Below are 22,490 nucleotides of genomic sequence, written 5' to 3' on the forward strand. Positions count from 1 at the left end.
ATAAGCCTCAAAAAGCACAGCCACCTGGATGCCTTGAAATAGGGACGCTGTGAAATGATTTGGGTCCCAAAAATCTGTGTGAAGCCCCAGGATTCTATTTATTTATTTTTTTCCCTGTAGTGGAGACATACAACTCAACTGAAGAGTGTTTTCGTTTGAGGATTGTGTGGCTGTGTATATACAGGCTTTGTGGTATTTCGTGAGATTTAACCTTTTTTGTTGTTGTTCTTCTCCTTCATTTTACTGGACTGGTATCTTAAGCTAGTATGTGGCATCACAATCTTTCTCGTCTTCAAATTTGATTTTTGTTTCCTACTTTTCTGATACGACACATACAAAATGTGACTTTGACTTTGAAATGAAGATTTCTTAGAAATCCTGCCAAGCACTTGTGCTGTTAACAACACATTGCTTTAGGAAACATGGCGTCTTCCCTATCTCGGAGCCCACGCCAACAGAAGGTGTCACATCCACAATGATTGACAGAGTGACAATTCCAGCATCTCTCCCTCTGTATCGCAACCAAATATATATTTAAAAAATATACATAATTTTAACACAATAATTATCTCATAATTAAGTGTGCTGCTCCTGTTTTCAAATATTTAAGTCGTCAAAAAACTGTGTTTTTCCTTTTTATCTCTACAGCACACACATGTAAACTCTTCTTCAAGCACTGTCTGTCACGTAACTGAGGATTAATTTCATGTGGGTTTGTTTCTCCCCCTGGGGTCAAAAGTAAAAGCGGCAGGGGATTTAATGCGTTCTTCATGTCATATTGATTGATTCCCGCATTTATGAATCTGCTTTTTCCTCCTTATTTTAGTTGGAAATCTTTCTGATTTCTACACTGTGTGCAATCCCCCTCCTCCCATCCCCCCCCACCCGCCCACACACACACACACACACACACACACACACACACACACACACACACACACACATGTACTTGCAAGCACGCAGGCGCACACACACACACACACACACACACACACACACACACACACACACACACACACACGATTCTATACTTCCATTTGTCAAATGCACTGACAGGGCGGTTCCCACTGTTTTCTCGGGTGTCTTTGTGAGCGACCCTGCCTCACCGAGCTTAGCTGCAGTCAGAGATAACGACTCCTGAGTTTGTTTGAAAGATCAGGCACCAGGCGAGCTGTCAATCAGTACAAAGGAAAAGACTCCTGGTATTCAATGCACATCTACACACGCACTCACTTCTATAGCGGCATACGCACACGCACACGTGCACTCACACACATGCTGTAGCCATGGCCTCCAGTGCCATTAGATATGGTTGACCGGCATTTAGACTGCATCCCTTTCAAGACGATTCCCTTGCCTTCCTCTCTCTCCCCGTCTCCGCGGAAGGCTTTCTCTCCACACATGCAACCGTTGGGATCTGTGAACCTCGGCTACCCTCCACTCCCATCCCACCTCTGTTCCTGAACGGATCAATTTGAATCAGGTTAACCCATTTCGACCCGAGGCCGAAGTGCCTTCTAAATTGGTAGTTCAGTACTCTGAATACAAGCTTTTGCTTGTATATCTAATATTTTTGAATGGCCAACCCTAAAATCTAGAATGACACGGATGCTTTTCCGGTTTTATCGGGTTAAGACGTCATCAAAGGACAAAAGGGAACGAAGTGTAATTTTGGTAGGATTCCTTTTTTCTCCTTCCTTCCATGTGAAGGTGGAGCAGGTTCAAAGAGTTTTTGTGTCTCTGCTCAACCCCGGAGACGTCTCCGAGCTCTAACACGTTCTCTCTCCCGCGTCGACTGGCAAATGAATATTTTGGAGTCGAGGAGGAGCTCCATGATATGATATGCAGCGCTCCTCCAATCCTCTCGCCTCCTGGCACTGAAATACCGGCAGCAAAAACTCCCTCAGGTGGAGCCCGCTCATTCAAAGAGCTGCACTAACCGTTTTAAGTGCCTAATTTCTTAAGTGATGTACTTAAGGTACATGTCAAAGCGCCGCAAACTCTGCCTTTTATAGGGCCATGATGACGGTGTTTCAGCTGGTTCGTTTAATCGTTTGTGTTGTCGTGCCTGTATTCTCTCACTTGAGTGGGATGTTGAAAGCACATCAAGTGCAAGAAGCTCCGTTTATTTAAAGCAGCTGATGTGCTATGGTATGTACACGGAGCTCAAACGACAGCTTCCTCTTTCAGAGGTAGACATGTTTGATACTGTAGAATGCTCTCACACGCTAGCCAGAAATGCATTTCTCCATTGAGCGCCACCTTTGCCACATGCAGTTCTGTACAGGATTGTGTGTTTCAACAGATGTAATGTGGGATAAACAGATTGAGTGCATTGGAATATACCACCCTCTGTATACACCCATATTCCCCCTGCACCTTTGCATGGCTCACCCATGTGCAGCTAGCTTGTTTCTCTCCCTGTTTTTTCTTTTAATTCCTTTGTTTTTCTTGTTTTTTTCTTCCCGTAGCAGCTGGAGAGCTACCAATACAAATTCCTTGCCTCTCTTGTATGATACGTCTTGGCAGGAATCAGCCATTTATCTTTAACATGCATGCACTAATGCTGGATATGTCGGAATCAAATCATAACATCCATAAAATCCAACTGACATTTGGCCTGCGACATCTGGAGGCAGCCCGAACATGTTTAGCTGTTGTCCGTGGCGACATAAATGCATATCTGAGAGTAGTCGCGTTCATATTCATATTAGCATGAATATCTTTTTTTGTGTGCATAACTGCATATGTGTACTGTATTTAATATGTATTTATATTTTGCTTGTCTGTATATAATGTGTGTGTTCTACATGTATGTGTGCATGCAGAGGTATATTCAATCAATATTTTCAATCCATCAGGGAGAGAGAGAGAACCAGGGTGTCAGTAATTCCAAAGGCCCCTGTTGAGATCAAGGCCACCTAGACTCACTGCAAGGGGGGTGTACTGTGCCTGCGCGCATGCACGCACGTGCACATAAATGATTGTAGTGGAATAGGCATGAGGGTTGACAGGGTCAGTAAATAACCACAGAGAGAACAAACATTCCAGTGATCAAGCACATGCCTTTGATCGTGTGTTTGACCTTCTTCTTGTGTGTTTTTATATTTTCCTACGTCCAACTGTACCTAGTAAAATGCCCGGAGCAGCAGCAGGGGCCTAGCTGTGCTTTTTGATCAACACGCCATATAAACTTCTTTAGAGAGTATATTTTTCACTAGCCATGTCAACCCCAATTTGGATCATACCCGCTGTCCTAATGGAAATGACACTGGCCTCATATGGTATATATAAGCTTGAGATTGTGCCTTTTGGAAAGTGCTGGAAGAAAAAACTGTTCTGAATAAAAAACATAATGCAACCAAAACTCAACTCATACGTTTTTTAAGCCCAAACCGCACCAATGATTCACCACACAACTCCTTTCAACATGCAACCATTACCCCCGTTTTGTTGCAAGGAGTTGTGACTAGTTGCAAGGAGTTGCAACTGGCGTGGTTTGGTCTTAAGACAAGTATACATTTAAATAGATCTAGTAGTGATAGTCACACATGACCATTTGCAAAATCCAAGATTCTTACTGTTTAAGATCACATGGGTTGTGCTATTTTGATTTTAGTAAATCCATAATTCTTGTTGTTTACCGGAGGTTTAATCCAACTTTAATCCACCAGCATTCAGGTTGTTAACAGGAATTATGCTCAGGAGGTAGAGCGTCCGCTTGGGAATCGTAAAGTTTCACGTTCAATCCTGGGCTCAAGTGTCCTTGAGCAAGATGCTGATGAGCATATTGGTGCCTTTCATGGTTTCCTCCGCCATCGGTGTATGAATGTCTGTGAATGAATGGATAAATGTAATGCATAATAATAATGTAAAGTGCCTTGGCTCTATATAAATGCACCATTTACCATTTTACCCTTTTGTCAGAATTTTCACAAATCCTATATTGCTGCTCGTCATAAAATGGATTGTATTGGGCTTTCTATGGCCCCCTGTAATGTCCACCCCTGATTTAAAGCTTGGCATTATCATATTACAGTTCCACTTAATTTGTTTTACTTTATTGTTTTATTTTATTTCACTCTCTGTGTCGTTCCGAGATGCTGGTGCATAGAGGAGGGCTACAAACAAGTCCCTTATATGTTTGGGCTCATTCTTCCCCTGGCTGTACTTTCTGTCAATACTGCCATTTCCTCTGGTCCAGCACTGACCCTTTCTGCTTGCTCATAAGGATCCAATTGTAACTCAATGTGGTTTATGGATTTTCTTTCTTTAGTTTTTTATTCTTCCAAGGGCCATTTCTTTCCCCCATCCACTACAAAGCTATATGAAACACAAAATGGAAACCTGGTCCTAAATGATTTGTCGGAACAAGAGCTCTGGTTAGTCATGAAAGGCAGCGGGTCCATTTTGTGTTTTGTGGTGGCTTGCCAGCTGTGGCTGTGATGACACCGGGTGTTCGAATGATGGCAATAGGTTATGGAGGTAGCAACGACTAAATGCCTGGGTCAGCTGTACTGCATTATTTTATTGGACTTGGCCATTTGTGCGCCGGCCTCACTTTACAAGGCAAAGAGGACCACTAAGTGACCCACGCTGAGCCTCAGCACCACTTTTACTACCAGCGGGTTAATGCAGAATCTCATCCCAGAGCCGTCCAGACAGCAGGGCAGCAGCAGGACTCATAAACACATCGTAACACAGCCATACCCGGGGGCAGATCAGGAGGGGTGTGTGGGTGGTGTGTGTGGGGGGGACGCTTCGCGCTCTGACACCACAAATATCCCTTATCCCCCATTGCATCAGATGTCAGGAATCCAATTACAATATAACCGAGTCATCAGGCCTGGGGTTCAAGAGACAAGCCTGGCACATACATAGGGCACAGGGCAGAACAAAGTGCTCTATCATTAGAACTCATTAAGTCTGACTAAAACTGTTAGAACTCATGTCATTGAACCAGACAAAGGACAGCTGTAATCAAGGTTGCACTTCACTCAGGATATAATTTTGTAACACTCTTGGGTGCCAAATCAGAAATAATTGCCAGTTAGCAGCAGCCACCGGTGTGACAAAGCCATAGCGAAGGAAGGATGATAAATCCTCTCTTCTCGCTTTTGTTTTTACCCCTACCTCTGACACACACAAGACACTCATTCACACTCACGTCTCCACTTCCTCTGGGATTATTCATTTTCTTCCCGTAATCTTCTGTACTTTTCCATGTTCTCAAAGCTCTTGGCATGGATGGTAAAAGTGAGTCAGGGGTGGTGTGTTGGTCTCTGTCGGGGGGGGGGGGGGGGGGAGCTGCATAGATCAGAATGAGTAACATAACATAAACCAGAGGCCTTTTTCCCCCTCTTCCTCCTCATCTCTCGCTGTGTTCTCTCACACTCTTCGCTTTCACTTTGTCTTGTTTGCTCTTGCATTCCCTCACTCGGCATGTCTTCACTTCTCTTGCCTCTCCCCCTGACCAGCTGGACATTCTGCTCACTCGGAGCACATCGATACCGCTGACTCCCTCTCTCTCTCTCAAACATCAACATGTACATTCCTTTACGACCGCTCCTGACCCCCCCCAGCCAGCTCTCTCACCAAACCATGTCATCGCTGTGGGGGAGAAACTTGTATCTCCCTGTTTCGTCTTTTTAGGATTTTACAGTGTAGCTCTGCAGTAGTCCATAGCTGTCTATGAGAGGGTCTGTCTATTGCTGTGTGTGTGTGTGTGTGTGTGTGTGTGTGTGTGTGTGTGTGTGTGTGTGTGTGTGTGTGTGTGTGTGTGTGTGTGTGTGTGTGTGTGTGTGTGTGTGTGTGTGTGTGTGTGTGTGTGTGTGTGTGTGTGTGTGTGTGTGTGTGTGTGTGTGTGTGTGTGTGTGCGTGCGTGCGTCCAAGAGCTAATCTCGCAAACCACTGGAACGATGAGCACCACATTTCATATAATCCTATTTTTATGTTACATAACTGGCAGTGTTCTTTGTATGTCAATAGTAATTTATTGTTGTAAACTTTTTGTGTGAAATCTTCTGAAAAACTAAAAGAAAAATGACTTTCAGCAAGGTGACAACATCTTAGTTGCACAACAAACTCCCTCGTCCTCCCATCCCTCCGTCCGGCAGGTCTGCGCACCGATGGAACACAACAGCAGTGTCCCTTTGATCTGTTATGCAAAGAGACGCTGAGCCCTTGAGACTCAGAGAGAGAGAGAGAGAGAGAAAGCACGAGAGACAGAAGGCTCCCCGTAAAAAGTCAGGGCAGGTGAATTGCTCGGTGGTGACTACCGAGGCTCCGGGATTCAAATGCAGTTCACGGTTCGGTGCGCTTCTCAACTCCCAACCCCAGGTGCTGAATGGTCCATCTTTAATCAGGGCATGTCTGCTTTGACACCCTGATGTCATTGGAACATGTTTCACTGCGGCTGTCTGAAGAATAGTCATCAGAAGGTGACACAGAGAGAGCTGTTAAAGCCTCAATCACATCACCGGCCCGACCCCAGCCATCACCAGCTCACAGTATACATTGGACTCCATGCCTGTCAAGAATTGTTTATCAGCTAGGTGGGCATCTGCAGTTTGTGTGCTGAGTGGCAAGCCATGCATTTTAGTGGCAGGCATAGCACCAGCTGTCTTCAATGGGATTGCGGGACTTACAATTATACTGTACATTTCTGTCTCAGCATTGATTCCCCAGGATAAACCTATTGCTGCTAACAAGCGTGAAGTCAATCCACCAGAAAGGGAAAAAGTCATCCACCCCCACCCTCTTCCTCACATCCTCATCCTTCAGCAAACCTTGACACTTCCCTTTGCAGAGATGTGAAGTAATTCTTAAGTCTTTTCACACCTTGGTAGACAGATTGGATCAACCTATCGGTTAACCTTCAACAGGAGGAGGGATAATGCTTAAGCATATTTCTTAAAGAAAATACATAAGCTTTGCATAGTTGTCTTTTCCTGGGTTGGCAGCCTTTCATGCCTCACTGCTCTAAACAGCCGTGCCTTCATGCCCACATTGATATGGAAAAAACAATACACCCTTTTAGATCTGATATTACACCTTTGTGCTGCAAGTTAAGCATTGCTCCCGCCTTTGTTACCAGCAACTTTATGAATAGACACATCCCATTTGACCACTTCCACATTCCTGAAGATTATATAAAATAAAAAAGCAGAACAGAACAAAGCCTTAAAATCTGAGGAAATGTAACTTCAATATGACTGCCAATAATCTCACAATAGGTGTCATTGCAGGACAAAACTCCTCCGGATGGACACGCCCCCTAAATACAGCTTTACAGTTTCAGAGGCACTAGTTAGGCGAAACCTTTTCTGCGATCAGTCGAGTGAAGACCAGAAGATCAGTACAGAAGATATGATCACAAGGTGACAAGGCCAAACAGAGAGAGGCGTCTCGGGGGTATGAAGACACTAAAAATGAAACTGAGCATCCCGAGACAGAATACAAATTGAGCCAGTGCTCGTGCTCTCTTTTATCCGCATGACTTTATTTTTTTCTTTTTCTCCCTCTCGCTTAGTGTTTCACATCATGATCTCATCCAGAAATGTTGTGCAAGGAATGATAAAAGAGGAAAGACATGGCCCGCTGGAGAAAGGGAGAGAGAGAAGGGGCAAATGAAAAAGCACTCGGGGGCGGGGGGGGGGGGGACGGGACGGAGGGCAGACTTTGTTCAGTCAGTTGACAAATGTACAAAGCGCAGGCCTGTTGACTACTAGACTATAGTAAGCCAATTATCGGCACACGGGAGAAAAAAGTGTTGTTCTTTGTATTGTGCATTTCATTTCTAACTGACTCCTTCCATTCTCCTATCAAAAAACAGAAAAAATAGACCAAAAAAAGCATAAATGACATTTGTGAAAAGTGATTAACCACTCAAATCGCATATTCTTTGTTAATGGCAATGTGTCACGTCGCAACGCGTTGCTTGTAAATGGACTCTTTTTGCTCCCGGTATAGGGACGCTATAGGATTCAAGTGGTGGAGGTGAGCAGCAGTGTAGATAGCTGGCAGATTGACTGTGCACCGGTGTTTCTGTCCAGGCTCGGCCCTGTCTGTGTAGCACACGGCGGTTGGAGAGGTAATAGAGACCGCTGGGACATCAGTTATCCTGCCAGCTGTCTGTGAGGAACAGCCTCAGCTTCAAATCCCCGCTCTTCGTCCTCCCCATAGTGACATGAGCTCCGGCTCCAACATTGTCTGCTGAATGTGTAAAGTAGGCCAGAATGGCGGGGTCTTAATGGACGCCAGGGGCAGTCGTTTGGACCATCAGCTGCTGCCTTCTCACCAGCTCTCAAGTGCACTGGGTCACGACAGGCCGCCCTGGCACAACCAGAGAACACTTTCCTGCAGCTGATCCGCTGTCAGGTACAATCCATTCGCTGCCCACAGGAGCCTCTCTGCACGACCAGTAGGCAGAGTGGAATAGCTTCCCACACTCCCTGCCCCCTGAAAGATGGAACAGCCACGAGGTGCAGATGTGGGCAGATTAAACAGACTTGCTAAGAGGCCATACCGAGAGCCGGGTCATTGACGATGCACTTTATGCTCATGGCTATTGATTTGAGGGTTTTCTTTTGCCCGTCTCTTATCAGCCATTCCTTCTGGTGTACTTCATTTTGCAGGACTCTGTGTTAATAAAAAAACCATGGACTATGTTTTGGTGCAAAGCCAAAATGTTTGACCTACAGATGCTGTAGGAGTAACACCCCACCTTCCTTTGTTCCTCATGGATAGAAATCCCCAGCCTATTAGGTAATCTATTAGCTGTACAGGAGTCAGGAAATATCCCCAGCTTAAATCAGACATGACTAAAGCTCCAGCCACCCATGTGGAAAGTTGGAAACCCATGAAAAACCATGATCCATGAAGGAAGTCATGGGTGAGTGATTCTGATACATCCTAGTGAAATCTCCGATAACACTCTCTTTTGGTAGTAGTATTTTTGTTTACTCAAGTAGACAGACCACAACAAAATGCTATCATGCCCACTGGCATGGCAGTGTACACATCCCATTTAAAGATATAACACTGATGGTGCCTCTGTGAATCTCTGCTTGTAAAGGGAACGTTATATAGAAAACCATAACACGTATTTACAATCCTTCTCATCGGCTGTCGTAGTAGTAGAGGTCCAGGTCCAGCAGAGAGGAGCGTTAAGGAGAGCCCTGTGTGTGTGTGTGTGTGTGTGTGTGTGTGTGTGTGTGTGTGTGTGTGTGTGTGTGTGTGTGTGTGTGTGTGTGTGTGTGTGTGTGTGTGTGTGTGTGTGTGTGTGTGTGTGTGTGTGTGTGTGTGTGTGTGTGTGTGTGTGTGTGTGTGTGTGTGTGTGTGTGTGTGTGTGTGTGTCTCATTAGAAGAGGAGGTGGTGTAGATGGTTTTCCCCAATGGGCCTAGTTCCAGGCCCAGCTGTGTACCTTCAGCCGTGGGCTGCTGCCTCTCCCTGCATACTGAAACCATTACTGGCCACAGGTCAGAGTGTCACTCTGTGGGACTTATCCTCCTCCCCACACGCCTTCTATTTAGAGGCCTGGGATGACTGGAGCCAGCTGCTTGTGGATGGGAAGACAGTTGACCGCAGGAAACCAGAACCCCCAGAACAAACAAATGGGTGCACACGCATACCTGTTTTGGGAGAGAGTGTTAGCTTTGAACTCTGTTGTGTATGCACTCAAACCTATCGCACCCTTCACAAGTCCCATCATCATTATCATTAGCAGCCACTGTTATCATTAGACCTGATGATGATTGCATGGTTAAGAACTCCACCTCTGCCCCAACAGCAGCTCTTTTCTAATCACTTCACCTTGGGCTGAGGAGCGTCCCTGCTCCAACATTCCTGTTGTGTGAAGGTTAAAGCTTGGCAGAGAGAGAAACAGTTGCACAAATTAACTCAGTCAGTGAGACATGCTTGTGAGACGCCTTCCCCTAAATGTATTCTCTATTTCGGGCCTAAATTGACAATACATTTAAATGACGTTTCCCTCTTGCCCTTTTTCAAATTGGGATCAAATTGAATTACTAATGACATACTCTCAATCCCAAGGTGTTTGCTTTACTTTGGGCAAATTCAATTACACATTTTTAACTTTTTTCTCTACTTTACTTTTCTTTTTTTCTCGTCAGCTATTCAATCAATGCTGCAACATTGCCAAGCTGACAAGGAAACAAACCGCGTCGGGTCCCTGAATGAACAAGAAAGAGATTGAATTTTTGAGAGCGGGAGCACGCTTTTGAGAATCGAGATAGAGGGAGGCGTGGACAGAGAGGTTTATATCCAGACGGCAGATTGGCTTTGGGGTTGAGAGAGCGAGACCTCTGTTTAGCTCTAGTCAATGGGAGAAATTGGTCACAGGTGGACTCCACTGGTCAAATGATATTTTCAGACCTTCATTGTGCTCTCTAGTTTGGAAGTTATTTTATTATTATTATTATTCAAGGTGTGATTGGGGCAAGCAGAAACACTCTGTCACTAACGGACATTTAGAAAACACTTAGTTCACTCTATTTTCCCCCTTACCACATGAGACTGCCTCCTCAGCGGTCAGTATGCTCTGGTGAGGTGACCTTGGGTCTCTGAGGGAGGATTTCTGTTTTCTGTTTTCACACGTACAATTGAAAGAGATACAGAGCTTCAAAGACAGTGGCTCCTGGAACATGGCAGCCTAATGTGGAGTGATGCGCTGTGGGGGTTTAACGGGGAATACCGAACTTCTCAATGATTCACTGAAAAGTGGCCAATTTGAGGAAAGCGACAAACGATGCCTAGGAAGACGGATCAAAGCACACAGCATGCACAAAATGTGTTCCTCTGAGCCTTCTTAGTGGCGCTTCAATCAAACTTCCCTTGTTACATCAGCACATCAGTGTGTGCTCCCCTGAAGAAGAAAAAAACATTATACAGAGGCCAAACTTTGAACACAACTTCCCTTGAAATAACACATTTGTTTTGCGAGTAGGAGATCATCCTTACTGCCTACATATCAAAGTCCAGGCATATACCCAGAGGTGATTTAAAACGGCAAATGCCGTTTGAAATGCACTGTATACCTGCACCTTTTTCCTGTGGAATTGATATTGCAGTGAAACAGGCATGGCTAAGTCCAATGGCTCTTCCCCTCAGAATCCATCTCCTTTAGAGAGGCTGGCGGCTCTAGCGGCTCAATCGGTGTGACTCTCTGAGATGGAGGACGGGGCACATGTTTGCAGGCAGATTGCACATTCGAAGGAATAAATTGCTTTGCGGAGAGCCAGACTCCACATTGTCTGTTCCACTCTGTGTTGCCCTGCCTTTAAATATGTTCGGTGAAGACCTGTCATCTGCACTTTGTTTTATTCCTCCTCAAGCCCCCCTCCTCATTCTGCGGCGGTTCTGCCGTATGGCTCTGTGTCCGGAAGTGAACATGTGGTAGTGTTTAGCTTTGTAACGCCCGGGCTCTTCTGGCCGCCTGGAGGGAGATATCACATGGAAGGATTCTGGGCCAGCAAACAAACTGGACGTCCAAGTGTTGGAAAACTCTTGGTATCACAGAGCCTCCCATGGGTAGGCTACACACCTCAGTCCAAAGCCAACAGACTAGGCTTAACAAAGAAGCCAAGTCATCCTTAATCAGCCAAATCAGACTTTTACTCTCATTATTTATTATTTATATTGCCCCCCCCCCCTCACCAAATAATAAAAATATTAATAATAATAACCCTACATTTTTTTGTTGACTTCTCTTGGCCCTGAACCAGTTTGAACTCCTCCTCACTCAGTTAATGGAATGTGTAACAGTTTGAATCACTTGGGCTTTCCGTTCATGTGGATATGTTGGCAACAGGGGAAGCGTGTATGGTTTTTGTTCAAACACATTTTGCCTTTCTCCCTGATGTCTTTCACATAAGCCTCCCGCACCTGCAAGTTATTAGAATACAACAAATCACTGTGGATGATTTAATTTGTATGTTTTAACAATGCACTCCTATTCTAAAGTATCTGATTTGTTCAATATGAAGTAAAACATATTTGACCTTCTCTCCCATAGGGAGAAAGGTTCAGCTCTGCATAACAATGGGTTTGCTAAATGTTATTTTAATATAGTTCAGGAAAAAATTATGTTTTGGTCAACATAGACTTCATGTTCATTTTCACTCTTAGGCTACAGTACATAGACTGTTGCAATCAGTAACATTTTCTAACCTAGAACATTCGACCTGATTAATTTGGATTCCCGGAGGGGAGACAATTAATACAAAATATACATGACTCTGTTATTAAGTTGTGATTAAGTTGTTATTGCCATGTACTTGCATGCCAGGTTGTCACATAATTGCTATTTGTTTTTATAAGAAATGGCTTTAAGTTTTCACATAGTTCACGACAACATGTAGCAAGCCTGTTAGCTGTCTCCCCCCCCACCCCAATTCCCCAATTCCACACCCCATTGGATGCAAACGGTTTTTATCTCTAAATGGCTGCATGGGAGATTGCATTAACAAACACAAGGCTGTGCATGAGGGATGGCATTGTTGTCAGAGCATTACATATTAGCCACTAGGCAACCGGCACAACACGTCTCAGTGTTGGCAAGCACATTTATCAACACATCATGTAAACCACTCTGTTGGAGTGGGTGAATGGTTAATGCATTTAGGTCTGACGTCGAAATAAAAATTAAATCTGACAGTTTTCTGAAAAACCTCATGTTTCTGTATCAGTGGTGCTCCATATTTCGTGTCAAGGACCCCAAAAGTGATATGTAATTGGCCACCAAACCCAGTCTGAAAATATGTTATTCCAGGAACCCCTCAGAAGCAAAGATTTTAGTTAAAAACGTTCGCTCTGAAAGAATATATATTCAAAGATTTCAGGCACATTTTCATGATTTTTCAAAAATAGCAGACCTAGATCTGCTATTTTTCAATAGCTAAAGTATAACATGATGCTTAAAACACCAAAAGAGGTTCCCGTCTAGAATGGGTTAAGCTTATTTGGCAAAGGCAGACTTGGGTGATCATTACTCGCTAAACACACTTTCCCTTGAGAAGGGAACAAAAGGAAATGAAACAACAAAGCAAGCGTCTTCTTGCTTGCAGAGTTTTAAGGCATCGTCTCGTAATTAGAAGTTGTTTCTAGGACACATTTTCTACAGTGTGTTTTGTTGTTGTGGGTAAACCATCTGGTTGAAACATGCCACCTACAGTCATCCTCTCCACGCACATCCGGGGCTCACAGACCGGCGTGGCAGTGTGTGTGTGCGTGTGCGTGTGCGTGTGCGTGTGTGTGTGTGTGTGTGTGTGTGTGTGTGTGTGTGTGCGTGCGTGCGCGCGCGCGTGTGTGTGTGAGTGAGCCCTCCAGGACCCATCAGTCCACATGCGGCGCTCGAAGGAAACATGTGACATGTGGCATAATTGAGTCAGCCAGCAAAATGCTGTCGCAGAAGCTCAGCCAGCGCCGTCCCTGAGCTGATGCCACCACTCAGCTCCCAGTGGGAGAGCTCTGAGCACCATGGTGTTATACCAGAAGGGATTGTGTCTGCTTCGCATTATATCAGAGACACTGTTTTTCTATTTAATTTGAGATGGCATGGGGTGAGTTGGGTACAGTGGGGGTGGTAAATGGGGGGTGGGGGTGTTGAGGGGGACTGGGGGCGAGGAGAGGACAGGACAGGACAGATGAGGTGCTGATCGATTGGCACAGAGCTCCCTGGTGAGAGTGTGAGGTATCGAGGTGAGACATTCAAGCGGCACAACCCCAGCAGGGAGAAGGGAATGGTGGGGGGACGGGGGACGGGGGACGGGGTGAAGTGAAGGTTTTAGAAACATCGGGGCAGCCAAAATTGTCCTCCGTTTAATGTGCCCTCAATCTGTGGGCCGTCCACCCCGGGCCGGGGAGATCATTGTTTCCCAGTCTTGGTGTTTTTTCTACATCTCTGGTTTCTTTGTCCAAGGCTTTTTGCCCCATGTGGTGGCTCAGCACGATTCCTTGGATCAGAGCCACCAAGCTGTGTTAAAAAAATAAAAAATAAAAATAATATAGCTGAGTGAATTGGCTTGCTGAACTTGAGTCAGGGTGTTATTGGTCTGTGAAATCTTGAGTCAAAGGACGACATGAGGTGTTTTACCAGGGTGGGTTGAATTATGAGTGTTGAGTGACTATCAGAAATACGACAGTGAGGGTGGCGGGGGCAGGGATATGAGCCTTATCGGGAGAATTGCGAACCTTGAAATCCAATGAAACTAGATAGGCTATATTTCCATGTCTTGTAGAATCAAGGGCCTCGTAAAACCCATATCCTCAAGTTATGCTTCAACAGTCCTCTGTGGGAGGCTGTCTTGGAACAGCCTGGAAGTATAACCACAAGGCCATATCAAAAGTCAATGTTTTACTAATTCTGCGACGTCCTGACAATCCTGACAATTTCTTCCTTAAGCTCACAGCATGTCACAATTTTGATATTTGTCATTCAACGAAGTTTAGGTCTTAAAGTGGCGCATGAATTTTCCTGATGTGATATACTGTCAGAATCAGCTTTTGTTGCGTTCGTTTATGTGTGACTTTGAGAGCCGTTTCCCTACAGAAAAGTGGTCCTTTAAGTTATTAAATGGTGTCACGCTCTGTGCCCAGAACGTGCCATGCCTGCCTGGGTCGCTGTCCTCATATTTTGCCCCTTGCCTCCTGGTGTATGTTTTCCACTCCCTGCTGTATTGAGAGACTGTTCCACCTGGGAGCGCAGCTGTGGGCAGTTGGACTAATGATTGACTCTGATATTTAAGTGACTTGTTTGTTTGACTCTGTGTCGGATTATAGTTTGATACGTTGCCCTCTGTGTGCTGCTGTTCCTCCCGGGGTTTGTACCTGCATGTATTTATGTGTTCGTTCTAAGTAAAGTGTTTCCACCAACCTGCACATCGGGAGCAATTTGGGGTTCTGAGTCTTGCTCAAGGACACTTCGACACTAACTCTGGGGGAGCCCGGGATCGCGCACACGGTTCCCATCCAGCCACTCTACCCCTAAGCCACTGTTAATCATCAACATCAAATGACTCCCACTTCAAGACTGAAAAAGTGAAATCAAAACCTCCACCCTGGACTGTTACCAAAAAGGCTGACCCTGTTGTAAATCTGTTAGATGCACATGTTCTGGGAGTGGGAATAGAGGGGGTTATCTGTTTGAGAGAGCAATAAAAGTGGGGCCTAGCTCGTGCTGCAAAGCTGATTAAACCCAGGTTGTGGTAGCTGTGGGGCATTGTGTGTGTGTGTGTGTGTGTGTGTGTGTGTGTGTGTGTGTGTGTGTGTGTGTGTGTGTGTGTGTGTGTGTGTGTGTGTGTGTGTGTGTGTGTGTGTGTGTGTGTGTGTGTGTGTGTGTGTGTGTGTGTGCGCGTAAATTATACTGTATATACGGTACTGTATATGAAACAATCTCATGCCCGAACACATACGTTGATATCAAGAATTGTGCTGAAGTTGGCAGGTGCCTCCAGCATTACTTCTGCCGCCTGCCCAGGAGATGCTGCCTGTTTGATTGTTTCTTCAAATATGCAAGCTGGTGCTAAGGGAGAGCCTTGTTTGTTCTAGATTTCCTGGGAGAATCCCACCTTGGGCTTAAATAAATAGAGCCGTTGTGATGATTAGCAGCAAAGCAGCGTGCCTGCCTCTCCCACAAGTCAAGGGGAGGGGGTGAGACGTCTTCTCTCCTGCTACTCTGGCAGCCGCCTCCTTTTCATGTTTGCAAACTACAACAGTACATCCCTCGATCGCCAGTATTCCCAATTTGTATTTTCGAGTTTGAAGTAATATATATATATATAATCTTTATTTCAGACAATAGTCCATATCACATAAGATCAACGTACAAAAAACCAAAAAGACAAACAACATGGAAAAAGGGGTAAAAGCGAACAGTTAATACAATTCAAAGTGCAGTAGTCACAGTGGAACATATTCAAGCACTGACCTATCTAATCAGCAGCAGGCTGCTGAGCCAGTGTTTGCGCAGCCTGGACGTGACCTTGCTTGTCTTGCTAATGTCTTGCTTCAATGTGTCTTTTCGTGAGTCAATTCCTCAACAAACTCTATGGCTCTGGTCTCAGTCTCCGCGGTAGATATTTTGACATTCGTTTTGTTTTTCTTGGAATGTTGCCACTACTGTTGGAGCAGCCATAAACTACACAGGTTCATCCCGATGTTCTGGGCATCTTTGTAATGTTAGTGTTAGTAAAAAGCAGGTAAAAGAGTAACATTTGAGGCAGACTAACATCAGTCACTCTACAGTTCACTATAGTAGAAGAGGTGCAAGTTTACCTAAGCTGCGACCATGAGACCCGTTTCTGAATTTGTCTATATTAATGTATGCAGTTAATACTTGGTCTGGGCTACTTTTGAACAAATTATTTCATCAATGGGGCGTGGCATGGAGGTGATCAGCCTGTGGCACTGTTGAGGTGTTGTATATACAACCTAGATTCTCTGTGGGGTTCAGGTCAGGCCAGTTGGCTGGTCAGAAGCAGAAGCTGGTCAGTTGGCAGAAGCAAATCTTAACACTTCCATAACAGTGCCACAGGCTGATCACCTCCATGCCACTCCACAATGATGAAATAATTTGTTCAAAAGTAGCCCGGACCAAGTATTGACTGCATACATTAATATACTTTTCAGATGGTCTACATTTCTCGTTTAAAAAAATATTTTTTTGTTTTTGGTCTCGTAAAATATTCTAATTTGTTGAGATAGGATTTTTTTTTTTCATGAGCTGTATGCCATAATCATCAAGATTAAAACAAAAAAAAGTTTTCAAATACTTCTTTATGCACAATGAATTGAGAATATATGAAAGTTTCACTTTTTGAATTATATTACGGAAGAAAATGAACGAAAATTAACTTTTACACAATATTCTAATTAATTGAGATGGACCTTTATTTCACACATTACACGAGTGTCGAGTGACACATTTGTCTCTTCACAAGTATAAATAAGGTTTAAGTTTGCACATGTAACTCCTCATCTGCGATGGGAGGTTTGCAGGGGATGGTGGAGCTGCACACATGCACACACTCAATCGCACGTTGGTATGAGCGTGGGGAAAAAGGGCATCCATGTTACAGTGTGCCTGCTTATGGTTGTTAGAACAGCAGATCACTTTGTACAAAGTGTCGGGTTAGAAGACCCTTTCATCACTCAGTTCTTCCACTCAACACCTTCACGTTTCAACATTCTGCTCCGTTGCCCCCATGAGAATAACACAGCTGAATGCGAGCAAGAAAATTATTCTTTTGAATGATTAAGTTACCATTTTCAATAGTCTTCTGGTAGGTTTGTAGTGCTCGATATAAAAGGAGGACATTTATAGCATTCACTGGAAATTGTAAGGCAATGCAGAAACTGGGAACTGGATGAGATGGTAAACAACAGAAGTGCTAGACATAAGATAAGCCAGTCAACTCTTATCAGACACAACTGACAGGGTTGTCAGCTTAGTTAAGTGAATCGTGATGGGATTTTGTTTGAATTGCGCATCTTTCCTCCTGACCCTTTTCTGGGCATGTCATTGAAGGGGAACATTCAAAGTTTTAAATGTATTTTACCACATACAATACAGCATGTTGAGTATGTGTAAACTATTTCTTTCCACCCAGGCGCGTTGCTAAGGGTAAGCAAGGGTACGCAATACGCATAATGCGTAGGGCAACACGTCGCCAGGGGCAACACGATGAGCGAGGCAGCAAACCTTTTTATTTTTTTCACGTGTTCCTCCTGCAACGCTACTTGCGTAAGTTGCGTGCCTCCACTACACCACGGTGCTCTGCTCTGACACAGCTGTAGTTACCCCTCCCTCTCTCTCTCTCTCCCGTCTCCACCGTCTGGTAGTAGCAGAGATAGTTGTGCTTAGGGCAACAAAAACGTCAGCTACAGCCATGTTTCCACCTTTTGCACACCTTTGCCCTGCTACAGGCTCTAAGGATCACAATGTTTCTGTCAATATGTTGGTGTTTTCGCTCCCTTTTTTATGGGAATGTAGGTGGCCTCAAACCACTTTAGTCAGATTGAATGTAAGGACCTGTAAAGTCACCAACAAGGCTTTTAGACTTTAAATATAATAATAACCTGGCACATTACAGGTATTGTACTACATTTCATTTTGATGATTTGAGTTAAGATAATGTAGCTCTGTTCAGAAACGTCCGTCAGTGATGCATGAGTTTGCATGCGTGGCTACCAAATCAATGAGAAAAGAGAATCGTACCCGTGCGAACTGAGCGGTGCAACTATACTTTTACTGTTCTAGTTACTGTGTATTATAACATACAGTACCGGTAGTTATTGTGTGTTATAATACTGTGTTATAGTGTGTGTGGTGCCTTGGAGTGCCTTGGAGCCAAGCACAGGTGTTGACTTAAGCAGCTGCAGGGGTCAATAGGTCCCACTCAGACAGGGATCAAAGGTCCTAACACGCACGCGCGCACACACTCACTCACACATGCAAGTAGCTGTTCATTGGAGACGGTGTGCACTGCTCACAAATGTATGATGGATTAACATTCATGAAAATAAAAAAGATGGTCCGGGACAGAAGCAGTGCATTTATTTGACTCCTGTCCATTCCTCCTGTCGCACTTCCTTCTGCCCTTCTTTTGACCTGGATCTTGATGTCAAAGTTGTTTAACTTACACTGTCTCAAAGTAATGAAAACGGGCAGCGTTGAAGTCTGATGGACAGCGTTATGACCTCAGTCTGTCACGACAGTGCATGTGGCAGCCATCCTAAAAGTAATTGTTGTCTTTCGTTTCTCTTTCCCCGCAGTGAAAAAGGATGTCGACGTAACGGACAACAGAATGACACAATTCAAGAAAAAGGCGAAAGAACTCCGGATCCTGGACTCCAAGACTGCGCAGAATCTTTGTAAGTACAGGGAAAGGGGTATTCTATTGGGTGGGGGGGGGGGAATTCACCCAGCTGATGGCTGCTCAGATGGCTATGATGAGGGCAGGCGGGGAGCTAGCCTGTGAGTGACACAGTGACATAGTCTGGGTGAGCCGGGGGTTTAAACAGTCTACGTTCAGACTCCCAGATGGCCTTTCTACCCACACAGCTACAGCCGCCTTACGTCATGCACTTACTATACAGTATGTCCTCTAATGAACGCCTCTGTCTTCTGTGTGTGTATGTACTGTACTACCCGATAGCCACGTGCAGAAACCTCTTATCTCCATATTCTAACTTTTTGTGTGTTTTCGTATTAACGCCCTACTTGATCATACTACAGCGTCACACAAAACCATCAAAAGTAGCAGAATCTACAAGTTCGAAAGTAACAGTTTTGGAGATATGCAATTTCTTTAGAGGCATGCAACAGTTAATCAGTTAATCAGTGATTAAATCAATTAGGTTATAACTTATAATTAAAAATATATATATTTTAATGAAGTTATTGGATCGGATAATTACTAAGATTTATTTTTCAATTTTGATTTGACCAATCAGTGAATCTATTCAAAAAAGGTTGAAATATATTTTTTTCTATAATCAGCTAAATCCATTATCCATCCATCTGGTTAATTGTTGCAGACCTATTCTTCAAAGTCAAGTAAGTTGAATAAAGAAAACGAACAGGTAAAATTATCAAAGATATAGTGTGTACAATACATACAGTGTATACATATAACATAGGCTTAAGTGTTCTCATCTGTACACAGTAAGTGGGAGAGAGAAGGACACTGGATAGGGAATAAAGGTTACAAACAGGAATGAATTCAACCCTAAAATCCTAAAAAGTAAATGCACACATGCAGTACAGGTAGTGAGGCTTGTGCCTTTCCAAGTGAAGCAAAGCAAGAAAATCTACATTAACAATATGCACAATGAAATCGTCCGTGTCAATCTAATTTGCAAATACCATGCACAAAAACGTAGTATTGATACAATTGATTATTTGCATCGCAAAGCGATTCGATACCGATTATGATACAAAGTCAATGTTGCTGTTTTCATTTCGATATACTTCGATTCATGAAAATCGATTTTTCGATGCAGTTACTATATCGCTGCACCCCTAATATAACGTGTATCGTATGCAGGTGTGGTACTGGGTATGTCCTTACTTAGCACTTTGGATAAAAGCGCTATATAAATGCACCATTTATCAATTTATCATTTCACATTATAAAACACACACACACACACACACACACACACACACACACACACACACACACACACACACACACACACACACACACACACAGACACTCTGTATATATTCTCAATTGTTTATTCTCTAATAGTTTTAGGACCGTTCAGTGGTCAAGTGCCAATGGCGGTGTGGTTGTTGCACACCATTTACATAACCCCATGTCTCCCGAGCCCCCCCTCCGCTTTGTGGAAAGTGCTTTCTTGGCAATAGTTCAGTGGGGTCACCGCAGCAGCTAGTACCAATGGATCACGTCCAAGTGCTCCATCTGTAATGATTTGTAAAGCAAATTCATAACACACTGTCTAGGTGTCGCGATTCGTGTCCGCCCCCCAGCAGCCAGTAGGGAGCAAAGACTGTCCGAACACCGTGTCCATATTGCACCTCAACTTCCCACATATGGCCAGAGTGTGTTAAAGGAGAATTCAGGGATGAACCTTTTCCTTACCTCAATTGGATGCTATTATAAAATAAATATATATAACATAAGCCGAGAGCATGCGTGCTGGGTCTTAGGCTCATTCGCCTTTTCACGGAAGTCCATTTGGGACAAAACATTGTGCAGCGTATTTGGTCATTATTTAAGACAGATGTGTAGAAAAAAATATTGTTTTCGAGCAAACAAAGTCAGCGATTTAGCCTAAGAACCAGTGCACATGGTCGGAGCTGCGGTGTGCTCTGTGTGGAGTTATAGAACCAGTGCACATGGTCGGAGCTGCAGTGTGCTCTGTGTGGAGTTAATAACCAGTGCACATGGTCGGAGCTGCAGTGTGCTCTGTGTGGAGTTAATAACCAGTGCACATGGTCGGAGCTGCAGTGTGCTCTGGATGGAGTTAATAACCAGTGCACATGGTCGGAGCTGCAGTGTGCTCTGTGTGGAGTTAATAACCAGTGCACATGGTCGGAGCTGCGGTGTGCTCTGTGTGGAGTTAATAACCAGTGCACATGGTCGGAGCTGCAGTGTGCTCTGGATGGAGTTAATAACCAGTGCACATGGTCGGAGCTGCAGTGTGCTCTGGATGGAGTTAAAGGGACACTTCACCCTTTTTGCAAAAAAATATATGTTAATGACGTTTAGAAGCTTTAGATCACTTTCCTGGGGGTATTTGTGTGTAATATGTGGTTTTAGATATTTTAGATTGTAGCAGTGAGCCTGTTGTCTCTGATGTCATGGACACTGGTCTCACTACCTTCCTGGACTACAATTCCCATAATTATTTGGTGCACTGCTCCTCCTTGTGGATAGGGGGGAGAGCTGTCTTACTGAGACAACAGCCCAGTGTCCATGACATTAGAGACAACAGGCTCACTGCTACAATCTAAAATATCTAAAACCACATATTACACACATAAAGACCCCCAGGAAAGTGTTATAAAGCTTCTAAACGTCATTAACATATATTTTTTTGCAAAAAGGGTGAAGTGTCCCTTTAATAACCAGTGCACATGGTCGGAGCTGCAGTGTGCTCTGGATGGAGTTAATAACCAGTGCACATGGTCGGAGCTGCGGTGTGCTCTGTGTGGAGTTAATAACCAGTGCACATGGTCGGAGCTGCAGTGTGCTCTGTGTGGAGTTAATAACCAGTGTACATGGTCGGAGCTGCAGTGTGCTCTGTGTGGAGTTAATAACCAGTGCACATGGTCGGAGCTGCAGTGTGCTCTGGATGGAGTTAATAACCAGTGCACATGGTCGGAGCTGCAGTGTGCTCTGGATGGAGTTAATAACCAGTGCACATGGTCGGAGCTGCAGTGTGCTCTGGATAGAGTTAATAACCAGTGCACATGGTCGGAGCTGCGGTGTGCTCTGGATGGAGTTAATAACCAGTGCACATGGTCGGAGCTGCAGTGTGCTCTGGATGGAGTTAATAACCAGTGCACATGGTCGGAGCTGCAGTGTGCTCTGGATGGAGTTAATAACCAGTGCACATGGTCGGAGCTGCGGTGTGCTCTGGGTGGGGGGGGGGGGGTTAGTCCTTACTCAGCAATCGTCTCAAGTCGGATACAGGTCATCAATAAAAAGCTTGTACTTCAGTGTCATGCTGACAGCTCAAGTCCCTCCTATTCCTCCCCTTATGAACCCCCTTCCATCCCATCTCCATAAGGTGTGTGTATGAATGCATTACTGGGAGAGAGGGGGCTCACTGTCTGGTGTCTTCTCCTGATTGATGGGCATGGCATGAGAAAGCAGAACCCCCCCCCCCCCCCCTCTTCTTTTTATTTGTATTTTGTCACCCACCTCTTTTAGAGATGCGTGCCTCAGCTTGAATATCCCGTACCTCAGAGATGGAACAACTGATAACCCCCTCATGA

General features: G+C 44.5%; 1 protein-coding gene across 5 annotated transcripts in view; it reads left to right on the plus strand.

Moving 5' to 3' along the window:
* Positions 1–22,490, plus strand: part of diaph2 (diaphanous-related formin 2) — a 539,224-nt gene that overhangs the window by 271,132 nt on the left and 245,602 nt on the right. For all 5 annotated transcript variants that reach the window (XM_080774225.1, XM_080774228.1, XM_080774227.1 and 2 more), the window contains one exon: positions 18,794–18,892. In XM_080774225.1, coding sequence (XP_080630351.1) covers positions 18,794–18,892 — 99 coding nt within the window. The remainder of the gene's footprint in view (positions 1–18,793; positions 18,893–22,490) is intronic.

The sequence above is a fragment of the Protomyctophum bolini genome (assembly GCF_963924005.1).
Source record: "Protomyctophum bolini genome assembly, chromosome: 10".
NCBI lineage: Eukaryota > Metazoa > Chordata > Actinopteri > Myctophiformes > Myctophidae > Protomyctophum > Protomyctophum bolini.